Raw genomic sequence first — 25,488 nt, forward strand, 5'->3', positions numbered from 1 at the left:
GGTTACTTGTCAATTGCTATTCATGTCTGTATCTTTTTGGTATTTTTCTCTAAACCTTTCTCCAAACTTCTATATTTTTCTCCCTAATCAACTGACATCACATATTATGTTGATTTGATGTGCTCACCTGAGCTGTCAAGCATGAATTTTCATAGACAATCACATGAGACACAGCCTCCTTCTAGTAGACTTCAGGGGGTAAGTTTTAGTGCTCTGCTGAAATTATGGTTCTTATGGGTTCTGTGAGACCCATTTAATTTCACTGTATCATCATTTACCAGAAGCCGTGATATAAAATAAGATCTGATTGAACACCTGGGGGGTCTAATCGGGGTGATGAAGATGGAGGGAAAGTCAAGATGCCCTTGGTGTTAAGGATCCTGGACTTTTAGTTCTCCAATTTGTGCGATAAGAAATTTTCTCTAATGCCTAATAGTGATTTTCCCTTCATGCCTAATTATGTTGTTGCCTTCCCCGTGGGGAGAAACATGCCATCTTCCCATAAGTTACGTAGTCCTGGCCTCCTGACAAGTCAGCTTAACCTCACTCCTAATTTCTATATTTTCATTTCTGTTTTATAATTCCATTTTTCTTTTTCTTTAATTAAACAATCTGGAAACTTAGAATATCATGGCTACATGCCGTCTTATTACAAAGAGGCAGGATACTGGACAGTACTAAGTACATCACTGGCTACTCTGTCCCATGTGTCTGCGATGTGCTGAGTTGGAGCAGTTGTAACAAACCATCAACCTGCATGTTGTTGTGAGTTTAAATTATGTGGAGTTAGGAATATCAAATGACCCCAAAAGAATATTATCCTATTAATTTGTTTATTCATTTAAAAAAATTCTAATCTAGGTTTCATGGAAGACCTGCTGTGTCTTATGTTAGACATATTAGATGTAAAGAAAAAAATTTAAAAAGATAAAATTCATTCATAAAGAACAGAGTTCAAAAAAAGTAGATGTTAACTGGAGAGAAAATCTACAGGCTAACACTGCCTCAAATCCTCTCTTCAGTTAGCTCTTTCATTTTTCTAATTCTGTAGTAGGGCTGATCCTTGTATCTAACATGATGGAAATGGGATAATCACCAAAGCAGCTTGGGAAAAAGATTATGGTTAAAGATGAAAGAAGCCAAATTGGTGACAACTTTGCTGGACCTTGAGGGCTGAACAAACTAAACAGAAACAGATTCATAGATACAGAGAACAAACCTGTGGTTGCCAGAGGAGAGGGTTTGGGAGAAGGCTAGGTGAAAAAAGGGAAGAGATTGAGATATGCAAATTGTTCATTACAAAATAGCCACTGGGATGTAAAGTAGGGCATAGGGAATATAGTCAATAATATTGCAATAACTATGTATGATATGGGGGCAGGTGAGTACTAGACTTATGGGGGATCACCTTGTAAATTGTATAAATATCTAACCACTATGCTGTACACCTGAAGCTAATCTATATAATAAAAGCCTAAGTGACCATTATGGCAAAACGACCAGAATGACTGGTCACTATGATGTGCACTGACCACCATGGGGCAGACACTCAATGCAGGAGCTGCCCCCTGGTGGTCAGTGCACTCCCACAGGGGGAGCGTTGCTCAGCCAGAAGCTGGGCTCATGGCCAGCGAGCACAGCGGTGGTGGTGGGAGCCTCTCCCACCTCTGAGGCAGGGCTAAGGAGCAGCGAGCTGAGTGGTAAGGAGCAGTGAGCAGGCGGGCAGTAAGGAGCCAGGGGTCCTGGACATCCCCCGAGGGCTCCCGGACTATGAGAGGGTGCAGGCCGGGCTGAGGGACACCCCCCCACCCCTCCGACCCCAGTGCACAAATTTCATGCACCGGGCCTCTAGTATAAAATAATATTGAATGTCAACTGTACTTGACAAGTAAAAAAAGGATGTCCTTTTAAAATCCAGCTTAGAATTTAAAATTTTTAAATCTCAAATTATTAAAATATACTCCCCAATTTTTCAGAATTCATGTCTGTTAATTCAAATTATTTTAATTCACAGTCTTTTTTAAGACTTCCATGAGATAATCATTTCCAAGTGAGGGACAACTATATTTAAGTGAAGGGGTGACTTTCTAGAACTGTGCTGAGCATCTTTTTTAAAAAAATATATATTTTATTGATTTTTTACAGAGAGGAAGGGAGAAGGATAGAGAGTTAGAAACATCGATGAGAGAGACACATCGATCAGCTGCCTCCTGCACACCCCCTCCTGGGGTTGTGCCCGAAACCAAGGTATATGCCCTTGACCAGAATCGAACCTGGGACCCTTCAGTCCACAGGCTGATGCTCTATCTACTGAGCAAAACCAGCTAGGGCTGAGCATCCTTGTTTGAAACTGAAATGCACAGGGGAAACTTTCTTCCCTGCTGAGTCACAGGAAAGCACATGGTGTGAAGGTAGCCCCATCTAATAAGCTCCTCATATCACTTTGCTGAAATAAAGAGGTGTGAAGAAATGGTCTTCCTTCTTTCCTTCTACAGGACCCAGTGGGAAGCTGGAGTCCCCCACCTCTGAATTAATCCATCAATTTTTACTGTTCTCTCAGAATAGATCAATGTCTCCCTGGTGTTCTTACATAAACACATAATGAATTATGAGCTCCTGTCATCATCTTGAATCCCAAACTGCCCCCATGACAAAGCTCTGCCCGAGGTTGACTCTCCACAGTGTCTTCTGGAATGTGAAAGGATTAGTCCTGGGATCCTCAGTGATGCTTGTAATCCCCATCCCCACCCTCAACAGGGCAATAACAGCACTGTGAACAGTTCCCCTGTATTTAAGCAATGAAATTCTTCCAGAACATGAAAAAAAAAAAGCTCATATTTTTCCTTGTCATGATGCACAATCATGCAGCACAGATCTGCTCCCTGCTTTGTTGATAAAATATACTTGGTGCGGCCTGTCGACTTTTATTGATGACATCTCTTTATTTCAGCACTCCCTGTTCTCTCTAACACTCCAAACCCACGTCAAGTGCAGCAGAGCTCCATGAACTTGGGTATAACCCAGGGAGAGGCATGTACCCATACATCTCCTTAATCTAGCTGGAAGATCAGTCTTGTCCATAGGCAACTATGGTAAGAACAAGACAGTGCCCAACACGGATCATGACAAATGGGTGACTGTGGCTTCATGCAGCTCAGGGCACTTCATATTCTTTGCCCAGCTAAACTGGGAGCAGGGAATCTTAGGGACTTGAGTGACACTTGGAGAAAGGAGACAGCCACCCTCAACAGGGCATCCTTGTTTGAAACTGAAATGTACAGGGGAAACACATAGGCTGCTGAGTGTGTATTTGTCCTAATATTCAGAAGACCTTACCCATCTCCACTGGAATTTTTATAAACTTCTGTTTTAACAAAATATTTAGTTTAGGAACACTATGCATTTGTGGTAGAACTTCCTGGATGGCAAAGCATTCAGTATTGCAAATTTTCAGTAAATATATTTTATTCCCTTACATACAATCTGCATCCCTGTGTGCAGAGAGGACAGCATGGAAAAGAGGCCTTAGTATCAACTGGTCACAATATTTCACAGGTGATAGAAGATCAATGAAGACCAGCTTTTCCGAGAAAAATAGTTTTCCTGTTCAAGATATCTAATCATTAAAGGGAGAATCCAATGCAATGTAGCAAACGACAAAAATTGGCAATATTTTGTCTAATGAATCCATTTGTGAGTTACATGTGTTAACCTGATTTTTGCTTCAGGTTGTTAAAATTATGTAAACAACGATGCCCAGTTATGGTCCTGCACATGTAGGATTAAGGCACACCTGCACTTTTCCCCTGAATCCCATCCTCTCCATTGTTCCCAAGCATCTTAGTCTTGTCTTTTCATCAGCCACGTTAAATTTGGCAAGGTGGGTGAGCTGTCACCCCTCAGGGTACTAAAAACACAATCAAAGGACATTTCCATCTGGGTTGCATAACATCTCATTGTCTCACAAAGGATGACCTTCCAAATTTCCTTCTGCAGTTCAACAATAAGGTTCATTGTGACCTAGGTCCCATTTCAATTTCATTGCACTGTTGAAACTTGTTGTCTGCACAGCTTTCAGAAAATAACCTGCTAAATTGTAAAGTTAACAGTGATGGGTTTTGAGACAAACAAGACAGTTGGCTATTTTCTAGCACTGAGAGATCACCCCTATGTCCTGACCTCCGGATTTAGCAATTTGACATTTGCTGATGGGCAACAATCCATCCTTAATAAATCTCCAGTCCTTGCCCACGGGGCCTTTCATTCTCTCAACATACCATTATTTTATATTTTTATATAGTTTTATTTTAAATTTTGGCCTCTATAGTAAATGCTTTTCAACCTTTTCCTCAATTGAAAATTATATATACATATATATGAAATTAAATACATGTTTATATATACACTAGAGGCCCAGTGCATGAAAATTCATGCACTGGAAGGGGGGGCATTCCTCAGCCCAGCCTGCTCACAGTCCAGGAGCCCTCAGGGGCAGGAGGCAACCCGGCCATCAGGGGAAGGCAACGCCCTCCCCTCATCACACCTCTGCTGCTGCCACTGCCAGCAGTGTAAGCCTCGGCCGGCCCTGGTTACCTGAGCCTCGGGCGGCCCTGGGCAGCTGGGCAGCTGCCATCTGAGGCTTGTCTGGGCCTCAGGCCTGCCCTGGGCAACTGGGCAGCCAACGCCCAAGGCTTGCCTGCACCTTGGGCTGGCCCTGAGCAGCTGGAGGGCTGAGGGCAGGTCCAGCTGCACTGTGTGCCTGCCCCTACCCCCCGGGCAGGGCTGAAAGGACTGGGGGACTCTGGCGGAGCTGAGGGGACTGGGCACCACTATCTTGTGGCTATGGGCACTGCCATCTTTGTGACGGTCTGATGCTCGATTTGCCTATTCCATCTTTATTGGATAGGATACATATGTATATATTGGATGTAAATGTAGATATTGGAGAGAGAGAGAGAGCATGAATACTGAAATATAGATCTCAATAGTTTTCCTCAGCCAGGCATCTTTTTAGCTGGGTCCATGCTGACTGATAGAGGTTTATTCTAGAAAAAACTTGTTTTATGCAAAGAATGAAATATGGTGTGCAGGAGAGATGAGCATAATAAAACTTTACAGTTCAATCATCAACAGTATGTGATACCAGCTACTTATAAATTAAAAACCTGATTGGCACCTGGCTGGCATGGCTCAGTGGTTGAGCATTGACCTATGAACCAGGAGGTCAGGGGTCAATTCCCGGTCAGGGCACATGCCCAGGTTGCAGGCTAGATCCCCAGTGCGGAGTGTGTGAAAGGCAGCCAATCAATGATTCTCTTTCATCATTGATGTTTCTATCTCTCTCTTCCTCTCCCTTTCTCTCCGGTAAAAATTAAAAAAAAATTATTAAAAATATAAAAACCTGATTGGCTTTCCTTGCCACACAATTTTTATTGTCCATAGAAATATTTCTGAAAGTTCTTTACTTCACAGAATCATGAAGCTGGTTGGCCCTGTATTTGCCACCACTTGAGAGGCTTCAGGGTCTGAAGAACCAACAAGAGCATATTCTGGGGTTTACCCAGGTGGTCATCCAGTCTCACTCTGCTGAAGCGCTCTCCTTTGAGTAGTGCTTGCTCCTTAGCACGTCTGGGGACGCAGGGGACTTTGACGCTATGCAAAGAAAAATGCCACTAACTTGTTTCCTAAATGGTAGGATTTATTTCACTGCTCACATACAATTGAATGAGACAAACTATTTACATAACACCTAAGTACAAAAAATATAATACAATTTATACTGTACATAATCAAGATTCCCTTATTTTGTCCCAGACAGAGGTGAGGAGGGGGTTACTATGAAACAAAGATTGTTGCACTGTTAGCAGTACTTTTAATCATTCTTAATGAACTTGTTTTTTTAAAAAAGATGAGTAAGTTTGGGTTATAGGAATTGGCAATTTACCAAGAGCAGTGAATGAGCATGGCATTTTCACTTCTGTAGCAACTGCTCATTTAAACTTATGTTGTTTTCTTCAAAGTTGAGGCTGGAGAATGTGAGTTGGTTTCTGCTGACTAGTTGGGTAGCCCCCTGCCCACCCCTAATTGGGAGTTCTCTAAACTCCCATAATTGATCCAATGAAATAGGCAATGAGTTCCCTGCCTGGGCTGCCACAATTGGTGTCTTCAACTGATTTTTTAAAAGCAATGCATCTGTCAAGTGTCATTAAATGACTCTCTTAAGTATCAACCTGGACAGCTCTTAAGGGAGCATTTAAGACCAGTGAATTGATGAACAGGAAAGGCAAAATTGAAGACCATTGGAAATTTGTATTTCGCATTGAATGTAAGATCTGAAAGAAAAGTGCGGCAGGTTCACTGGCCCTGTGAGGAAATAGTCAGCAATCCCCAAACATTCCAACAAGGCAACCAAATTCCATCTCCTCACGCAAATGAAGGAAAGGCGATGCTACTTCATTCTAAAAAAGCTCCACCATGATTCATATACAGATGGCCTTTTAAAAAATGAAACAATCTCAAATAAGTTTATTTTGTATCATAAAACAGCAAATGCAAATTAATTAGAGAATGAGGCTTTTAACATTTCATAACATTTTCCAAAGTCACGTCAAATGGCATAACGCGTGTTTTGTTACACACCTTTGAGGACTCCTACACTGGACCAAGTTTGTGAATGTTCTCTGCCTGATGCTCTATGGTGGTGTTTGGTGGTGAATGTAGGTGCTTGGATTAAAGGTTCAGACTGTGCTTTCTTTCAAAGTGTGGAAGTTCAAGTTTGATTTTGGCTAATAGTCATGGTATAGAGGAAAAGCAATCAACTGCAGCAGATAAAACACCATTAATTTCTTAACCTAAATTAAGAGGGACAACTATGTGAATGTGTGAAGCAGTTTTGACAATGACGAAGGAAGGAAGGAAGGAAGGAAGGAAGGAAGGAAGGAAGGAAGGAAGGAAGGAAGGAAGGAAGGGAGGGAGGAAAGAAGGAAGGAAGGAAGACAGCAGGCAATATTCTAGGTGGTTCTCATTCCACTCACCTTATCTGTGGTGACTGTCACCAGCCAGTGTCTGTTTTCCTATCTCTATGTACTTGCCTGAAGGACAGTAACAAATATCTGTATCTTTTCTAGGCATCACACGAACATTCCTACTACAGGGCAAATGCTAAGGTGTTTTCTGGAGGATGTAAGAATTAAGTGATGTCCATTTCTGGAAGGCTGAGGCCGGGTCCACCTAAATTTTGAACACACCCTGGCACCTACATTTCACCCAGCGGGGGTAAAAATCCATCTGAAGATGATGTGCTTCTTAGTCATTTTCTGTTCCTGAGTTCATAGAGGCACAGAAGAATGAGTTTCTTCAGAGAACAGCCGATCAATCATCTGCTTTGAACTGGAACCAATAATATCAGATGGAATAATAAATCGTTTTAAACAAGGCACTGGCAACTTTCTATAGGAAATGAAACTATCTGAACTTGCCCAGGATGGCTAGCAATGCTCTCTTCTTAGCATCATGGCTGAATAGCTTGAATTTTCCAGAATCCAGGCATTGCTCCAAGCTTGTATTTATCTAACGTGTGAACCATTTGAACTACTGTTCATCTAATATTTGGACGCGCTGGAATTTAATTGCCAACAAGTTGAGAAAGAACATGGTCATGTTTGAAATACTGGCCTCATATTTCTAACTAAATGTGGTGGAATGAATTTTATTCCCCCGCCCCCAAAAGTTGTTGGTTTAAAGGATGCCATAGAGTGGTTTTCTATCTCTACTTTTCTTCTTCCCGGTTCTTGACTGGCTACCATCATCATGCCACAAGTTAACATGTTTCCTTAAATGAGAATTGGTTCTGACTCTGGTCAGGGTAAGAAGCTTGATTGCTTTCTCCGGCAGAACTAACATGACCTTCTGAAGATGCTTCATGAGACAGCTTTCACTAGGAGCAGCACGCTTTGTGTCAGGCTCTGGATTTGGTTTTGATGATGCAGTCCCTTGGCAGAGTGAAACTTTATTTCCAAATGAGAACAGGTCTCCATTTCTGATGCTTCTGTAGCATGTACCAACATAAGACCGTTGAATAAAACTTTGACCCACCTGCTCCAAAAAATATGTATGATGCACCTGTAACATACGTCCTTAAAAAAAGGGAGTATGGAAATTTTGTTTTTCTCTTTCCTGTAAAATGTTGGAGCACTGTAGATGATGACTAGTCTGGTCTAGAGAAAGGAACGCTGCTGGGAACCACTTCCAAAGAATTTAAATGAGACTAAAGTCGTTTCCTAAGGAAAACCAGCCAAACTTTAACTGTATCCAGAAATAGCCCTAAAAATTAACCTGTGATTAATGTCAGTTGACATCAGGTTTCTTTAGTGGGATTAAATTGCCTGGTCGAGCATAAAGTATTAATTTATAACTGTGCTTCTTGTAGTAAAAAGAAAAAGGAGAGGAAAGAGAGAACAAAAAAAGTCACACAGAAATGAAAAAATGTGACAAGTGTCCCCAGAGGTTTTGGCAGTAATCCCAAACGTCCCAGCCGAAAGAAGGGCTGCTGTGTGAAGGAGGTCCCAGTAGAAGTGGCAGGCGCCCCTGTGAAAGCCCACACATGAGGGCTCCTGCCATGAGGTGGGGTGTGGAAGTGGCACATTAGCAAGAGCTCAACAGTGACAGAAAAGCAGCTGGTTAAAATGCTTATATTATAGCTGAAAGGATTCTAAACCAATCGAAACCTGTTAAGTAAGAAGAAAAAGAGAGAAGAAAGATACAAAGAGAAAGAGAGAGAAGCCAAAAAAGCCAGAATAATTTTCCTTTGAATAGAATGTCAGGGAACACATATGAGGTGACTTATTTGCAGTGATAAACAAAAAGATTTATGTAATTAACAACAAAAAATTCTGTTGTGGATGAAGGGTGTTTCCCCCAATCATTGTAGAAGATTGATTAAAGACCCGTTTTGATGTCATTTGGAAAGCATTTCCCTTGAAGTCCAGCGATGCTTTTTTGAAATATTAGTTTCCTCTTTCCTCAGGGAAATAGAATGACCTTTTCAGTTTAGGAAATATGGGGGAGGGGGTGGAATTCAAAATAGCAGATAGCGTGATACACAGTGAGAATATTTTTTCTTACAGGAGAGTGATGATATGAGTTGAAGAATCCAGTTAAAATATAATCCAGGAACAACTGGGAACCATCTGGCTACATCGCACCTCTGGATGCGATGTAGAGACAGCAATCCTACATAGCACAGAAGGAATACATGGGATGCAACCTGAACTCCCCACAGCAAAGACCTGGAATGCCATTCATTTGCAAATCTACCAGGCCTCCCAGAGCCCACCGGGCATTTACATTTTTATTTTAGAGTCATTTTTTCAAATTTGGAGATATGAGAATATTTTGAATTCAATTATTACTGAACATAAGATTTTCCCAACACTTTATGAAACTGTTTCTTCAAATCAGGTAGGGTAAAAATACACATATGCTAATAAGTCTATGTTCCTCAATGCCCACACTATATAGTTTCACAGATCTGAAGGTTCATTGATCAATAAGAACATATTTCAATGTCCACCCACACCTTTATCGCAATGCCCCAAGGCATTCGATGATGACTTTCAATCTTGTTCTTACTTTTAGTAATTATTCAACCAACTGTCATGTGTTATGCATCAGTTGTTGGTGAATAATTTATCCTCTTTTTTCCTTTTCTTACTGAGGACCACTCTGAATTGTACAGCACTCTAAAATGCTCAGAACCGCAAGGATCATTAACAACCTCACATCCAAATACCCTAATTTCTCAAGGTCTATCTTGAAATGTGGCCTCCATGCAGGGAGAAGTGGGAGTTAGTGGATGGGAAGGCAACACTAGATTAAAACCAAAAGGCACCAGAGCTAAACATCTCCCCCTCACTTGACCCGGAGGCAGCAATGACAGCTGGGAATTTGGGGAGCAGTTCACTATGTACAGCGATGGGTGGCAGAAAGCGAGCTTTACATATAATTAATGCTCTTGGTAGGGGCATGTCACCACAATTAGTTCTATCAATACTGGGAAATAAAAGTTGACTTTCAATAAATGTCAGTTCTCTCAATACTGTCCATAACATGGAAAATTTTAAAAAGTTGTTTTCAATCATATTTCAGTACTTTCAATACTTTCTTCAGTGTCATCATTAATGTTCAAAATTTTTTTCTTTGCAGGGAGAGAGGAGGTGTGGAGTCTATCCAAATGCTAAACAAATGGTTATTTTACAGGTTCTCCAGGACGTTACAATGGACCAGACAGGTGGGCACCCAGGCCAACTGTGCAGCCAGGAAATCCTGGAATGCCATGAAATCCAAAAGTCAGAATAAGGCTAGTTTCGCAGCAACCTGCAGAACAATTTCCCCTTCATCGTGTCTGTGCCTCCCCGAGTGGTAACAGGAAATTCATGAAGACCAAGGGTGAAATGTCTCAGACCTCATATAACCGCCTCTGCAGATGCAAGCCAGGTTGCATCCTGAGCTTCCTCAGGCAAGAATCATTCCACTTCCAAACACACAAGTTGCTTCTAAGAATTCCACAGTATTCTCCAGATTGAGAAGATGGGAGATCCATGGTGAATCACTGTATGGCCACATTCATATTCTTCATTTTAGCAATACTATGGACTTAAGCACTCTTTGTGTGTGTATATGTGTATGTGTGTGTGTGTCTAGGGGTATTCTCATATAAAGTGAACTATTTTCTTGAATTAAAACATCATGAAGATGTATGCTAAAAATCAAGAAGAGGTTCCTATTTCTAAAGACTCCTTCCAATGTAGGCGATTCATTTATTAAAAAGCTCAAGGAAACAAGTGACTTGTTAGAAAAATGGACTGAGCACAATAAAAAAAATAACTCCACACCATGGCTCATTCAACAAGTATTGTAGACCAGATTTTCACATTGTTGTATTTAGACTTTTGTTGCTTTTAAGGACATCTATTTTGGGCAGCAATGGGACACTCCTGGCTTGAAATGCACTTGAAATGTATCCAAACTTCATCTCTGAAGTCTCCGAAACATGGGCAGTCATGGAGCACAGGCCTCGAGGAACCAGGGAATTACAAGAAGCCAAAAATATAAGAGTTATTAGTACTCATCATAATTATTGAGATCTGTAAAGTAGGCGTTAGAATAAGTCTTCCCAGTGAGATGCGGGTTGAAGTATTTGTTTCTCTCCTCTAGGATCAAGTTGTTTTTATTAAATGCCTGCAAAAGATTAAAATAAAAGATGTAAGTAGTATTTCAGGAAGAGAATGTAACTGGGAGATGGTTATGTTGAATTCACACTCTGTCCTAAGGCCCCGTTATTGGAAAATGTGTTTCCACACTTACCTGCTTCCTCACACTGTTGGCCTTACCAGGGATTTGCCTCATAACTGGAATGAAGTTGGCAAGTTTTGACATCTTCCAGCCTATTTTTGAGTTTTAGGCAGGAAGTTCCCCAGAGTTAGAAAACCTATGCCTAAACCTCAAGGAAGCCTAAAACTCTAGCGAATTCAAATGAACAAACGCTTGGAGAATGCATTTAATGCTTCTAGCACTGCTCACTTAGAATGTTATCACATATAACTGAGTAGATATTTAAGCAGCTTTCTGATGACCTTGAATAGGTATAGGGATAAGACATTAAAAATGGAACTTATTTAAATAAATGCATGGAATTTCAAATGACTTATTTTCCTTTTCTGCACTTGTTAGGTGGTGTCTACCTCAGGCATTCTGGCCACTGATGTTCTTCCTTTTTAATAGTCACTACAGGCATCTGCACTTTCAAAGAGCTGAACTACCTCAGGTGGAGGGTAGATATTGAGAGGTCCAAAATCAAGATGAAGGATTGTAGGCTCAGGCTAACTCTCCTTCTAGAAAAAAGTTCTAGAAGGATTTATTAGTGACTAGGCAGCAGTCAATACTACATACTGCTATACTCATTTAAAGATGAAGAAACTGGGGTTCAAAGGAGTAACTAACTTGTAGTCTGACCTATGATGCAAAATGCCTGGCATTATAACTGCATTTATTTTGCCCAGCACTGTTCAAGGCATTTCATATAAATCACCCTGTTTGATTCACAAAGGCTCAGTGAGTTTGAATAACAGCTGGTAAGTGACTCATGAACCCAGGTCTGCCAGCTCCAGTGCCGATACCCTTCCCACCCCTGTTTCCTGGGAATGAGGAGGAGACTGGTCATTTACTCTTTCTGGGGAAAACACCGGGTTAATCACGCATTGGGGAAATTTAACAAAACCCACCAGCCACACAGCCCTTCACATCACACAGACCTTCACTGTGCTTGACAATTCTTTGAAGATAGTCTTATAATACTGTAACACTTTCACCACCCTGTGATTCCTGAAAGGGTCCAGCCCTGGTCCTCATTACCACTGCCCAGTGTGTATCAGTCCTCAGCCTGGAGCTCTTATGTTTGGCATGACTTCCGTGTGGCTGCAGAAGGCACAGTGGAGACAGAGCTGGACACTGGCCAATGGCCTAATATTTTCCAGCATTTTACTTGTTGCTGTTTCCATGTGCTATTTTTAACTACATTCCCAATATGAGATGCCATCTGCTCACGGGCAAAGCAAAGCTAAAAAGGCAGTTCATTGTGAGTGAGAGTCCAGTACCTTGACCCCACCTGTGCCACCACCAGTGTGCTTTGCCAATAGCCCCAGGGCCCCTGCCTTCTTTGCACATCTGGATGCTGTGGCCCCTGCCCATCCCGTACCTTGATGGCCTCCACCGAGTCATACTTGTCCAGTTTGTTGATGTGGTTAGTGATGCTGGTGTTGAGCGGGGCGGGCGCGATGGGGTGGATGACGGTGGCATCGTGGGATTGCTGCTGGTACCGCTGGCAGTAGGTGTAGACGAGGAGCGTGAGAAGGCAGCCCAGGATGGAGCTGCTCAGCCCCACAGCGACCATGTGGAACATGTTGAACTCTGGGAAGACAGCATCGAAAGTGATGCTACACTGGAAAGGAACATGCTACCCAACAGCTCAGTGCTTTGGTGAAAAGAGAACGATGAAATGGAAAGCCCCATATCCATTCAAATTAAAGACATCATATGCCAATTCCTTCGAAATAGCATGGCCACCAAAACACTACTCCAATGCAAGCACAGTATATTTTAAGTTAATGCATCGTAATCAAGACTTTTGGAGGTCACCTTCACACACTAGCAGAAGCTTTTAACATTTTTTTAATGTAAAGCTCATACAAGAATGTGCTTCAGTTTCAAGTGCAGCTCACTCTCTGGTCTATGAGGATTCTAGGAGGGTAGATATTGAGAGGTCCAAAACATACCCTCCAGGCTCCTTGACAGGCTGGGTGTCCCTCCCACAAAGGGAGAATGCGTTCACTGCTTCTAGCATGGCTTGCCTGCAAGCCAGACTCTCTCTCCCCTTCCCTTTATTTCACTTTACTTAAAAATGCGCTCCACTTACATAATGCTGATGTTTTCATTATATGTTTATTATGAATAGAAACACATTATATAACATCAGAAAGTGTAAAAGGGAATATAAACATACTAAGTCTTTTTCTTTCCTAGGGACGACTACACCCACTTTCTGGTGTGCTGTTTCCGATGTCCTCTGCACACTTCTGTGTGTGTGTGTGTGTGTGTGTGTGTGTGCGCGCGCGCACACACATGTGTGTGTGTGCACACCCATACATATTATCCTGGGTACCACTTTTTTTCACTTACATTGTATTTTGGAGATGTTATAAAGAAAGTAGAGATCTTACAAAGAAATAAAGGATTTGTCTCAAAGGAATAACATATGTTCTTTTAATGGTCATGAAATGACCCTCTCTTTACATATCTTTTTTCTGTTTGATAGACTCTGACTTATTTTCCTTGAATTAGGAATACAAAGCGTTGGCAAAGTGAGTGGGCATGGATTTATGACTGTGACATAGCACTGGCTTGAGTGACCTCAAGGTAACATAAGAAAGACCTGTATGAAGTCTGAGACACAACAACAACAAAACAGATATTCATGGTGTGTTTGTAAAACACTTTACAATGAAAATTTCAAGCCTTTCAGAAACTGCAGACAACATGTGGGCAGAGCTGGTGAAGCTGGGCTTAGGGAAGATTAGGCAAAGCAGAGCCGACCTGCCTTTTTCTGCTGTGTTCGCCCCATGTGGCTAGCCAGTCGCTTGTGGATTTACATGTTTCCCCTGCTTTCCCCCAGAGTGTCCCTTCCATTGGCCACCAAAGGGTGCATTTCCACCCAAGCTCAACACCTCCCCTTCCCTATCTGTCCACAGGGCCCCAAATGGAACTAGTGGCGATGCCTGCTGGGCACCACTGTCAATTTCAGGTGGGTCTGCAGAGCTGCAACTCGAAGCCATCAGGGCACTCAGGGAGAGGAGACCCACAGGTCTGCCCCCCACATCCAGGTGCTGGAGTACTTGCACCTTTACCACCCAGGCTCCCCACCAAGGATGTTTCGAGCAGACTTCACCTCACCTACAATATGCAGTAGACGCTGAGTACCTCTCGCCTGTCCCCAACCCCGGACTTCTCCCTCCAAGCTGTTCCCAGGTTCCTGAGAGATGGATCCTTTTCCCCGGGGGGACGGACACTGTGCTGAGGCTGCCTACTCGGTTGTCTGTGAGCACAGCTAACAGGCTCCTACCCGCACTGAGACTCCAAAGACATGACCTCAGTTTTCCATCCACCTCAGGTTTCCACTTCTTGGTTATTTGGCTAATGGTTTGACAAAGTCAAAGGACTTTATTAACCTTTGGCTTTTCCTGATTTTGTCTGGGACAGTTGGATGAAGCACCGAGGATGCTCCCCTAAGCGCCCACTGTAGCTGTTGCTGTAACATGGGAGCTGTGGGTTTCACAGTGTTGTCATTGCTTCATACTTTAGGGTTCAGACTCCCTGGGGTCAGTGCCAGATTTGGATGTAAGTACTTTCTGCCGCACGGATAGCATATTTTATTATAACACATGGAAGATGTAGGGCTCCATCCGTATGCAGATACTTCATCGTTAATCAAATGAATCATTCCCACAGGTGCCCGGGGAAGGCTGGGGCCACTGACATCTTTATGACGATTATACAGTCTGTGTGTCACAGGCAACTAAAAATAGCTCTCTAAGATGAAACATTTCAAAAGACTCACATTTTTCTGCAGAAAGGAAAAATAGTGCCTATTAAATCTCTTGAATTTGCTTAGTTTGACTCTCTGCTTTGAATATGCTTTTTTTGGCTGGGATTTTTGGTCAGCAAAGCCGGAATAGAAACCAATTACCCAGTTGATTCAACTGCCTGATTTCCTGTGCAAAATGTGATTGATTTTTGCAACACACTTAAAAAACACAACAATGTTATCTCCCTAAACATCCTTGCGACGTTATTGTTTTTACATATCAGCCCAACAATCAAATCCATTTGACCTCTTACCCAACTATTCTGGTATGTCAATGTCAGCAGCCTAAAAACTTCGTTTTGGGAAGATTTCAACCGAAGAACTTGTATGCATATAACCCATGGACACAGACAATAGGGTGGTGAAGGCCCGGGGTGGGGTGGGGGGGCTAGAAGGGGTCAATGAGGGGAGAAAAGGGGACTATGTAATACTTTCAACAGTATTTTTTTTTAAAAAAAACTTAGTTTTGAATAATGCAGAGTAATTAAAGTTTCTATGATTTAATCAATAGCACCTCAAATCTTGATTCTAGGAAGCCATTTGGCACACCTGGCTCAGACACATAGAAACAGCATTTTAGGACACGGATGGGCATTGCATGATGTTCTCCTGTATATTAAAAGCCTTGGAAGGACTCCCCTCCCTTTACCCCGAGATGGCCAGTGAAGGAAAGTGGTTTTCAAACTTGTGGCTGATGAGCACCGAGTGCCAAATATGCAGAGACATCAGCTGGTGGCCTCCCTCAAGACAGGACCAAGCCCTACAAACGCCACCCACTCTGGACCTTCACTGCCTCTGAGGGCAGCAGACATCCCTGCACCGTGGGTGTTGTCCAAGAGTGTCACCTGACCAGGGCTGCTGTGGCTCCAGTCCCCAGACACAATCCTCCTGGACCCTTTCCTCTGGTGCTCCAAGTTTCAAGTTCACTGCGACCCCACTGCCTGGATCTGACCTGGGCTCCACGGCTGACTGCCTGTGTGAACGTGAACTTCAACCATGGGTCTCATGTCTCTGACCCTCACAATCCATACGTATAAAATGCAGATAAAAACCCATGGCTGATAATTTTCTACAATTCCCTACACCAAAATCTCTGAAAAGTGATTTATCATCACTTACCTGGCAACAAAGCATGACCTGCCCTGCCCTGTTTGCTGCAGAACTGATCAGAACCGCCAGGAGAAACATTAGCATATTCAGTTCACCCACGTGTCACCGCAGCAACATTAAAGGAACCAGTTATGAAGTTGGCCTCAGACCCTGCAGGGCATTATGTAATACCCAGTACATGCCCCATATGACCCATCTACATTCTGAAAAGAGTTCAATTCCAAAACCCTTCCCTATTTCCAATTCTTCTTTTACATAAAGAATTGTGGACTTCAGCACCTACAAGAATGTTCTTTGTGAGGATCAAATAGGATCCTTCTTGTCATTTAATACAGTGTCTGGCATGGAGTGGCTGATCTCAAAATATTAAGGAATTCTCAGGATTAGTTTTATTTAAAGTGGCATATATTCATCTTCCAGCTGGATCCCAAGTTAGTGACTGCCAGTCTGTGGACTCAATGACAGACAGTGTCCCTCTGAGGATATGACTGTCTGCTCCAGGGGGCTCTTTCAGTCCACTCATAAAACTGGCACAGAGTGGGTGGGTACTCAGCAAAGATCACTGAATGAATGGGTTACCAGATGGCTGACTAAGCAGAAAGGATGTAACAGATAGTGAACTCTTATTAAATGTAGTTAATAATGGTAAGTACATTCCTAAAATATGCGTAGAAGCTCCAGATTCCACCTGAGCATAAGCTGAGCTGCCTGGGACTCCCCTGGTGGGTGGACTACGGTAAGGGTGGTTATTAATAGGTCTTCAGTCTATGAATACACACATACGACAAGACTGTTGGTGTTGATTGGCAAAGGTGGACAGGGACTGGGCTTGGATATATAGACAGTCAACCCCTCCCTTCCAGACAAGATAGTCATACACGGTAAAGTCTGAATTCATCACAGACTTGAACCAGAGAATGTTGATATTTGTCATTCAGGGTTCTGGGAAGTTTAAAATGTTCCTCTAGAGATATACCAGTAGAACTTTATGCCCCCTTACAATTTTGTCATTCCATCAGTCTGAAGATTTGAGGTTGGCTGCCAGGATTTGTAAATATAAACAAACTGCTGGAATACTGTTTTACTCATGGGAACTCTAGTATCTATATTTAGTACCTATACAGTATTCAGATATAAAGATCACGGATTTGTAAAGCTTAGCATTCACCAGTCACCAGAAGGGCTTATTAAACCACAGAGTGCCCAGTCCCACTCAAACAGGCTCTAGTTCTGCAGCTCAAGGTGGGGCCTGAGAATCTGTATTTCTCTCAAGTCCCAAGTGATGCTGGTGGTGCTGATCTGGGGACCCCACTTGAGAACCACTAATCCAGATGTCAAACGCTGACTCTTAGCATGTATACTACCGAAGCAGAAGGTGCTTGGGATCCAGGACTTTCTCCAGTCTGTTTTGTTTTTTTGCCAACAGCAGAAACATAGAAACATCATTTGGCCAAAGAGCAGAAAATATCAGAAATCAATTAGACTGTAGTTAAAAGGAAGAACTTACCCCCACACCTTTTCTCTTCTACACTACTAGATCTTGCCACGGATACTTCTGGAAAAAGAAAAATCCAATCACAATGTGTAAAGGGTATTGGGAAGAAATATCATATCAGTGACTCATTTACAAAATGTCCAATGATATTGAGTTTTATGTGAGTTGAAGTTCCAAAAACCTGATTTTTAAAAATTATATTTGTTTCTTTGTTCAGCCAACTTGAGCTGCAGTTGGTCAAGGTCATCTTGATTGGGAAGGGGTGAGATTCATTATCACAGATAGAAAATGCAATGGTCCCCTGAGCTACAGCCAGGGCAGTAGCTTCAAAACGAGACCAGAGAATTAGAGGATTTTCAGTTACAATACATCCTGCCAGCTGTGGAACCCCATAGTGTTGGCCTGTGGTGTTCCTGCCTCAGATCTTTTGTTTCATCAAAGCTGGGTTGTCACATTCCCTGCAGAGGTGACCGATCCACCAGAGCTCCAAGGAAATGGCCAGAACAAATAAGTCCTTGTTCAGAGCCCATTGATGCTCTGTTATGCCACAATGGGAGACACCATTGTGAGGAGAAATCCACCTACACAATGAAACAACATTTCTTGATGCCAGAAACATTATTCTCTCCGTATTGATTTTTCCTTAGATACCAAGAATTAAAATTATATCTATAATTTAAAAGGGAAACAACAACAATAAACATTGCAACTTTATACCACACATGACTGAAGTGCCCTACAAGGCTAAAGCTTATACTTTTCTCTAAAACATTATCTCTTCCATAAATGGAGGAAGATAAGCTATTACCTACTATTGCCTTGTAAGAGGTTGGTCTCTGCTTTGGTCCACATCTCAGTCCTAACCCACACAGTAGGCATGTGTGAAATGATATGTCAGTATATACACCAGACCTATAGTGCGCAGGTGACAGGTGACCACCTAACAACTTGATTTGACATGGACAAGGCAGTGGCAAGAGGGCTAGTCCCCTCTTCTCCAAGATAAGAGCCATAATGGGTTCCCCTTCCCAAATACATGAAGTTTTCATAAAGAAAATGGTCCTTCTTCTCTGTGCAAACACATGCACACAAGCATTGACAAAACATTTTACCTAATGATTAAAATAACCAAATGTGCCACTTGCATTTTTTGGGCAAAATCTTCCACATGTGTTATAGTCAATAAATTGTAGAAACAACACTGTGCTTAAAAATGTCTATGGTTGAAAAAAATCTTAAAATGCATAGGCTAAATTTAAGTCTAAACTTGCAGCTACCTATAAACCTCTACTTTAATCACCCTGAAAATACAAGAGTTGGCAGAATCATCTGCTTCACCAAAAGGGAACTCAAAGAATAATTACAACTCTAACCGATGATTCATTTCCACTTTGAATGTTGGCGGTGATCTGGCTCACACTCTGCCCTTACCTGGGATGAAATTGGAATCAAATATACATGGCCGGCTCTCCGTGGTGTTTCCAGAACACTGGCTGCCCACAGGGAACAGAAGGATACATTGGCGGGCGCGGACCTGGACGCCAGACACATCACACTCCGACCAGTCTGACCACTCCGACCAGCTCTCTGCAGTGACCAGAAGCGGGGAGAAGAGGCAGCAAGATGCACTAAGATCAATCACCCTGGAAGCACTGTCATGTTACATATATGAGTTTATGCCCTCCTATCAGCTTTAATGGGCCTGTATATAAATAAGATGTACTCCTATCTTCTTAAAAGCCCAGTAGATAAAATACACACAAGCATGAATAAAGAACTGATATATCATTGACCTGAAATAATGTGCTAGAATTACATTTGCTGAAACCACATTATTTGAATGCTTTAAAGTGATTGAATTAGATGCTCAATAAGCTAATCACTGATGTCCAACTGTGCACAGGCTGTCAGTGGCAGGGGAACAGAAATCATCAAGGCAGACACTATTTCCATCAGGGCAATGCTCCTCTGCTAGGAGCAGCCCTCACAGGCTTTCCTGAGAGATTCCCACAGGCCTCAGCGCTCGGGCAAGAGAAATAGGTGCATCTACGAGAAAGCCCGGTTGCTGAGTTCCTGAGAAACCTACAATGTAAGCGTTCTCTTCTCTTATAAAAACAATTCTGCAGAATCAATATTGCAAAGTCGGGCTATGTTTTAGGCAGAATTCATTGTGTCCCGTGTTTGCTCATAAGATCAATGCACAAGTGTTGGGTGAAGGCCAAGAGTTGAGTGATGACAGGACCCTTCACCCTGAAGTGCGAGAGTTGCCAGGTTGTGTTGAATTAGCCCAGGCCTGCAGATGTGTGGCAGACAAACACTCATATTTGAAGTAAGGAGGTTACAAAAACTTAACTCTTAATATTATTTATGAAATATTAATCAACATAAAAGTATTTTTCTATGAAGTTTGATTTTCCCCTCTTTTTAAATGCAAGCAACCTGAAGCAACCTATCTTTGTAGTTCAGACATTTTGGAAATCAGACTTGTGCCTCGACACAATGGGAAGAGAGATCCATATAAAGGGTACAATTTTCCCTTAGAAATGTGTCAGTTTTCAGAATGACTATAAGAATTTGGTTTCTAGGCACTTTTCAATATACATGGAAACTTCTAGAGAGGAATACAAGAGCAAGTTATAAAAAAAAAAGTAAAATTGTTTCAAGGTCAAAGTTAGGTCTCATCTTCATTCCAAGTCATTCCATGTCAGAAGGTGAAGCTAATTCCAGATGGGGAGCCTGGGTCGCTCATCCAGTGGGCACCAGCGCCAGCCAGCCTCAGAGCTCGGTACCTCCATGCTCCCCACCCCGATTCTCAACCACACAATCTCAGATTTCATTAGCTGAGATTAATGAAATATTTTACGAAGGCTTTGTCATAACCCATTTCGGCTACTCGTTCTGAAACTATGCCAGGTTGAGAACCATTTTATTGCAGAACATGTGTTATGAAGTCACTTCCAGGTGGCAGGGTGGCAGATGGGTGGAAGTGTTCTCCTCTTTCAGTACCTATGATGTGGCATCATCAATTCATCATTTCTAAGTCAGGGATAGGGGCACGTTTGTCCCAAAGTCCCACCACTCACCGGGGCAGGGCTGCGTGTTGCAGAGCGCCTCCTCCGTGTGCAGCCCCAGGCAGATGTCTCCGCCGTAGGCCGGGGCTGGGTTTGTGCAGGAGCGGGTCCTCATGTAGTGTCCACCGCCACACGTTGCTGAGCATTTTGACCAGGAGGACCAGCAAGACCACACGCCATCCACTGGGAAAAGACACAAAGTCAGGTTGCTTCTGAAATGCAAAGCTAACCAAACTGATGAAGTTGCAGATGGAGTGTGCAGGCAGGACCACATCCGAGAAGCCACTTGACCACCCACAGTAGGGTGTTTGGGGGTCTTCCTGTTTGAGGGAACCTGTTTTGCATATTCCTCCCTTCACATTTTCAGTTCCTCTGATTTGTCCCTTCAAGAAATATCTCTAAACATAAGCATGAGGATGACAGAGTACAGTGTATGCAACAGAAAATAACCATCCTTGGGAATGACCTTGAACAACATTCTGCTGTGAAGCCCCAGCTTGCTCTCGCCTTTGCTAACCACTCAGTCGAGCTGGCCAGAGGAGACTTACAGCCAAGAACAGAGAGTTCCAGTCACCGCCTTCCTTACTAATGGGATTACAATTTGCTCCAGGACAGAGGGATAAAGCAAGGGTAACGGGTCCTGTGAGGAAGAACTGCGGGGATGCTTCATAGATGCAGACACCAAACAATCAAATGAAGTCCATACCATGCAGACTGGATGGTGTATTTATGTGATGGACTAAACAGATGGCCTGCTACCTGCAGCCCGACTTCAGGTTGGATATGAAGGCGAGTTTTGTAACTCGAACATTAAGCAGAACTGGTTCCTGATGAACTACTGCCATGCCTGCCCGTGACCCCGAGCCGTTCTCCTGTTTTCTCCAGGCTGGGCTCCTGATACCTGTGGAGGGGCCTCCTGAGCACTGGGTCAGCTGACCCACCTGGCTCTCAGTGCTCCCGCCTGCTTGTTAAACTGAGACCTCACGCTGGCTTCTGTCTGACATTGTCAGATATGATCTGCCATGTGTCTAACTCCTTGCTGATCCGCCCTCTTGTCAGCCAGACCTGCCCTGTTTTACTGAGCCCCAGAGAAAAGCTGCAGGACTTTGTCAAGATGTTGTTAGGCTCCAATTAGCAAAAAGCAATCATAACCACAGCATACTACATAAAAAAGCTGATGAGAGATTCGCGTTTACAATATGTAAATAGTATCATATTTTATTTTCTCCACATCCTTCATAAAATAGAACAGAAGCAACAAGGAAAGGGAATGCCAAAATCGTTAAACATATAAGGCTATTTTAGGTAGAATGACCTAGTTTATATTTGAATACACCCATTGTGAACTAATACATCTTTTTATAAAGTAATATGTCTCTTTAAATATAGGCATAGATAAAACTAACGCATTTTTGGGACATATAAGCAGAAGCATCATGTTTATGATGATATTTAATTTGCAAAAAAGTAAAAACAGAAAAAAATATTTGACATGTAACTGGGAATTTTGTGATTTGTCAGTTTATCTGAAGAATTCAACCTTTTCCCTAATAGGCAATAAGCATGTCAGAAAGTGAGAATGAATATCTGACATTGGTTATAATACCAGAAAAGGAAGGCAGGCAGAGATTTGCCTAGAACTTTAAACTTTGCAAACACCCACTGCCATGTCTATTCTCACTGTAAACTGAGCTGAAGCTTGGTCTCGAGTGGGTACGTGTACACACCCCACACTAAGGCACAGATAATTCAGGGTGCCTCAGAGTAGCATGCGTCACAGAGTACAGATGTTTGAATGTACACAAGGCCGTCTGGGGCTCAGTTCAAATGCCTCATCTAGATGGGTGCTGGAACTGGACTTGGAGCAACCATGTGGTCTAAAGATCCTTGACTTTTCTATTGCATAGTGAACCTGCAGATCAATGGTCATTAGGTATATGAAAAGATGCCCAACATTATTAATAGCGAGAAAATACAAATCAAAATCATAAGGAGATATCACCGCACATCTGTCAGGATGGCTATTGTAAAAAAAAACACAATAGATAACAGTAGACAATAGTGTTGGAAAGGATGTGGACAAATTGGAACATTTGTACCCTGTTGGTGTGAATGTAAATTGGTGCAGCTGCTATGAATAACAGTATGGTGGTTCCTAAAAAAATTAAAACTAAAAAACTACCATATGATCCAGAAATCCTGAGCATATATCTAAACATAAGGAAATCAGGATCTCGGAACGATATCTGCACTTCCATGGTCATTGTAGCATTCTCTGCAATAGCCCACATGTGGAAACAACATAAGTGTCCATTGACAGATGAATGGAAAAAGTACCTGCGGTATATGTGTACTATGGGATATTCCATTAAAACCAAGAGAATCCTGTCATATTCCACAACATGGATGAATCTGGAGGACCTTATGCTAGTGAAATAAGCCAAAGAAAGACAAATACTGCATGGTTCCACTTATATGTGAAATCTGCAATTTTTACTCATGGAAGCAGAGTACAATGGAGGTTGCCAGGAGATGGGGGAGGGGAAATGAAGAGCTGCTGTTCAACGGGTATGAGGTGTTAGTCATGCAGCCTAGAGCTAACAACACTGAGTTGTTAATACACTTTGATGCAAAGGGTCCGGCCCTCTGTTAGACTATCACTCTGATCTTTCTCACTCACACTTATGTTATTTGATTTGACCATTATTTAATAAAAAGAAACACCTGTACTCTCTACCTTGGTCTGCCAAGGTCTGGAAGCCATAGTTATGAATCCAACAGGGACTGGAGAAAAGGAGAGAAGGATAACACCAAGCTAGTTCTCATTGTTGCAGGTAAATTAGGTAGGTGAAGGTACCACAAGAAGTTGAAAAATATAATTTTACCGTGTTGCAATTTGTCATACACATTTGAACTGGAGATCAAATTTAAAAGATATTTTACATTCACCTAGTTTGCTTAGATTTATTTTCAAACTTAATCATAATGAGGAAGCTTGTTTTTTAATAAAATACAGTGCCCAGTTGCACATGCACATGGACCAAATGGAGCTAAGGGAGAGTAAATTCATAAGGAGAGTATCTGAAATTAGGTAAAAATAGCCTTGTAACTGGACCTCCTCATGGCTGAGCAACTCTGCATCCAGAGCCCTGAAGGCTTCGACCCCTCCTTGATGAGTTACATGCTTTCATGTGTTCAGGAATTTTCTAGGAGGTGGAAGAGAGAATTGACATTTACCCAAGTCAGCCCCTCGAATCCACCCACACCCAAGTGGGAATTGAAGAGGGCAACTCTGAATATTTTCACAACCCTCTATGGAATCTTGGCTTTTAGAAAGAAAATGAAGACAGAGCTATTTCAAGATATTAAGGTTATATATACATGATACTGTCTTGGCCATCAAATAAACTAAAATAAACACAGCCACCAGACCATGCTCATGGATATCTCTGACATGGGCACTGAGCCTGCTCTCAAGGACAAGGCAGCATCCTAGAATCTGGAGAGTCTGCCCGCTCTGCTGACATCAATGAGGACTCATGTCTGGAGCCTGGGAGACGAGAGGACATGGAGTGATCCTAACATTCCCACGTCACCCTGCCTGCTCAGTTACAGCACTGACCCTAATCTAATGATGCCACCCATGATCTCCCTCCCAGCCCTGGGGAGGAATCCTCCACTCTCAGTGTTGGGGCTGTGGGAAAATCTTGGCTCTGTGACCTTTCCCAGCCCCTCAGCACCACTTGGCTGGGAAGGCTGGATGGTCTGAAGTCTCCTGAGGCTGGAGAAATTCAGGCAGAGACAGTCCAGGAGGAGCAGAGCAGCTGCACGAGCAGGGACATTAGTGAGAGCTTCAGCTACAAAGCTGGAAACTGTGTATTTTTAGTTTAATGTACATATTTAAACATCCATCCATTCATCATCTATCTATTCATCACCCATAGTCCACTATCCATCCATCCATTCATCCATCCATACATCCATCCATCCATCACCCATCTCTCCATCCATCCACTCATCCATCTGTCATCTAAACATCCAACTATTAATTCAATTATCCATCCATCCGTCCATTATCCATTCATCCATCCATCACCTATCTATCTTCTCATCCATCCATTCATCATCCATCCATTCATCCATCACCCATCCATCCATCCATCTATCCATCCAACCATCCATCCACTAAGCATTTTACCATCATCTATCAATCCATCTACCCATCCACCAAATGTATGGCTTCAACCCAGTTTCTTGTTCAAAGAACTCAGCAAGTTGCTTGTACCTACTGAAAGAGATGCTATACTTTCAAGCTTCTGTATCTTTAAAAACACTACATCTGGTGTTTGGAATGACCCTGCATTCCCATCTCTGCTTGTCTGTTTGTCCAACTCCCTCCAGACTCAGCTCAGAGGCAGTCTGCTTAGGGCAGTGGCCATGATTTCAGCTCAGCGGGTCCTTATTTGATGTAACCACTGCCTCTACATCCAATATATGCAGCCCAATAGCTGGTGACCATACTGGGCTGGCATTATTCACAGGATGCCTCCTCACTGCACCTTTCTTTACCCTGTGAATAGTGCAGGGTAGGCTATCCAAAAATGTTTGCTGATCAA

General features: G+C 42.6%; 1 protein-coding gene across 1 annotated transcript in view; it reads right to left on the reverse strand.

Moving 5' to 3' along the window:
* Window positions 1-6,508: 6,508 nt before the first annotated feature.
* Window positions 6,509-25,488, reverse strand: part of SEMA5A (semaphorin 5A) — a 384,818-nt gene continuing 365,838 nt past the window's right edge. Inside the window, exons 19-23 of the mRNA XM_006095388.3 lie at window positions 20,885-21,055; window positions 19,233-19,388; window positions 17,814-17,861; window positions 12,755-12,966; window positions 6,509-11,238 (exon numbers count right to left, since the gene is read on the reverse strand). Of these exons, the coding sequence (XP_006095450.1) occupies window positions 11,119-11,238; window positions 12,755-12,966; window positions 17,814-17,861; window positions 19,233-19,388; window positions 20,885-21,055 (707 nt within the window). The 3' untranslated portion in view covers window positions 6,509-11,118. The remainder of the gene's footprint in view (window positions 11,239-12,754; window positions 12,967-17,813; window positions 17,862-19,232; window positions 19,389-20,884; window positions 21,056-25,488) is intronic.

This window comes from Myotis lucifugus, unplaced genomic scaffold, assembly GCF_000147115.1.
Source record: "Myotis lucifugus unplaced genomic scaffold, Myoluc2.0 scaffold_153, whole genome shotgun sequence".
NCBI lineage: Eukaryota > Metazoa > Chordata > Mammalia > Chiroptera > Vespertilionidae > Myotis > Myotis lucifugus.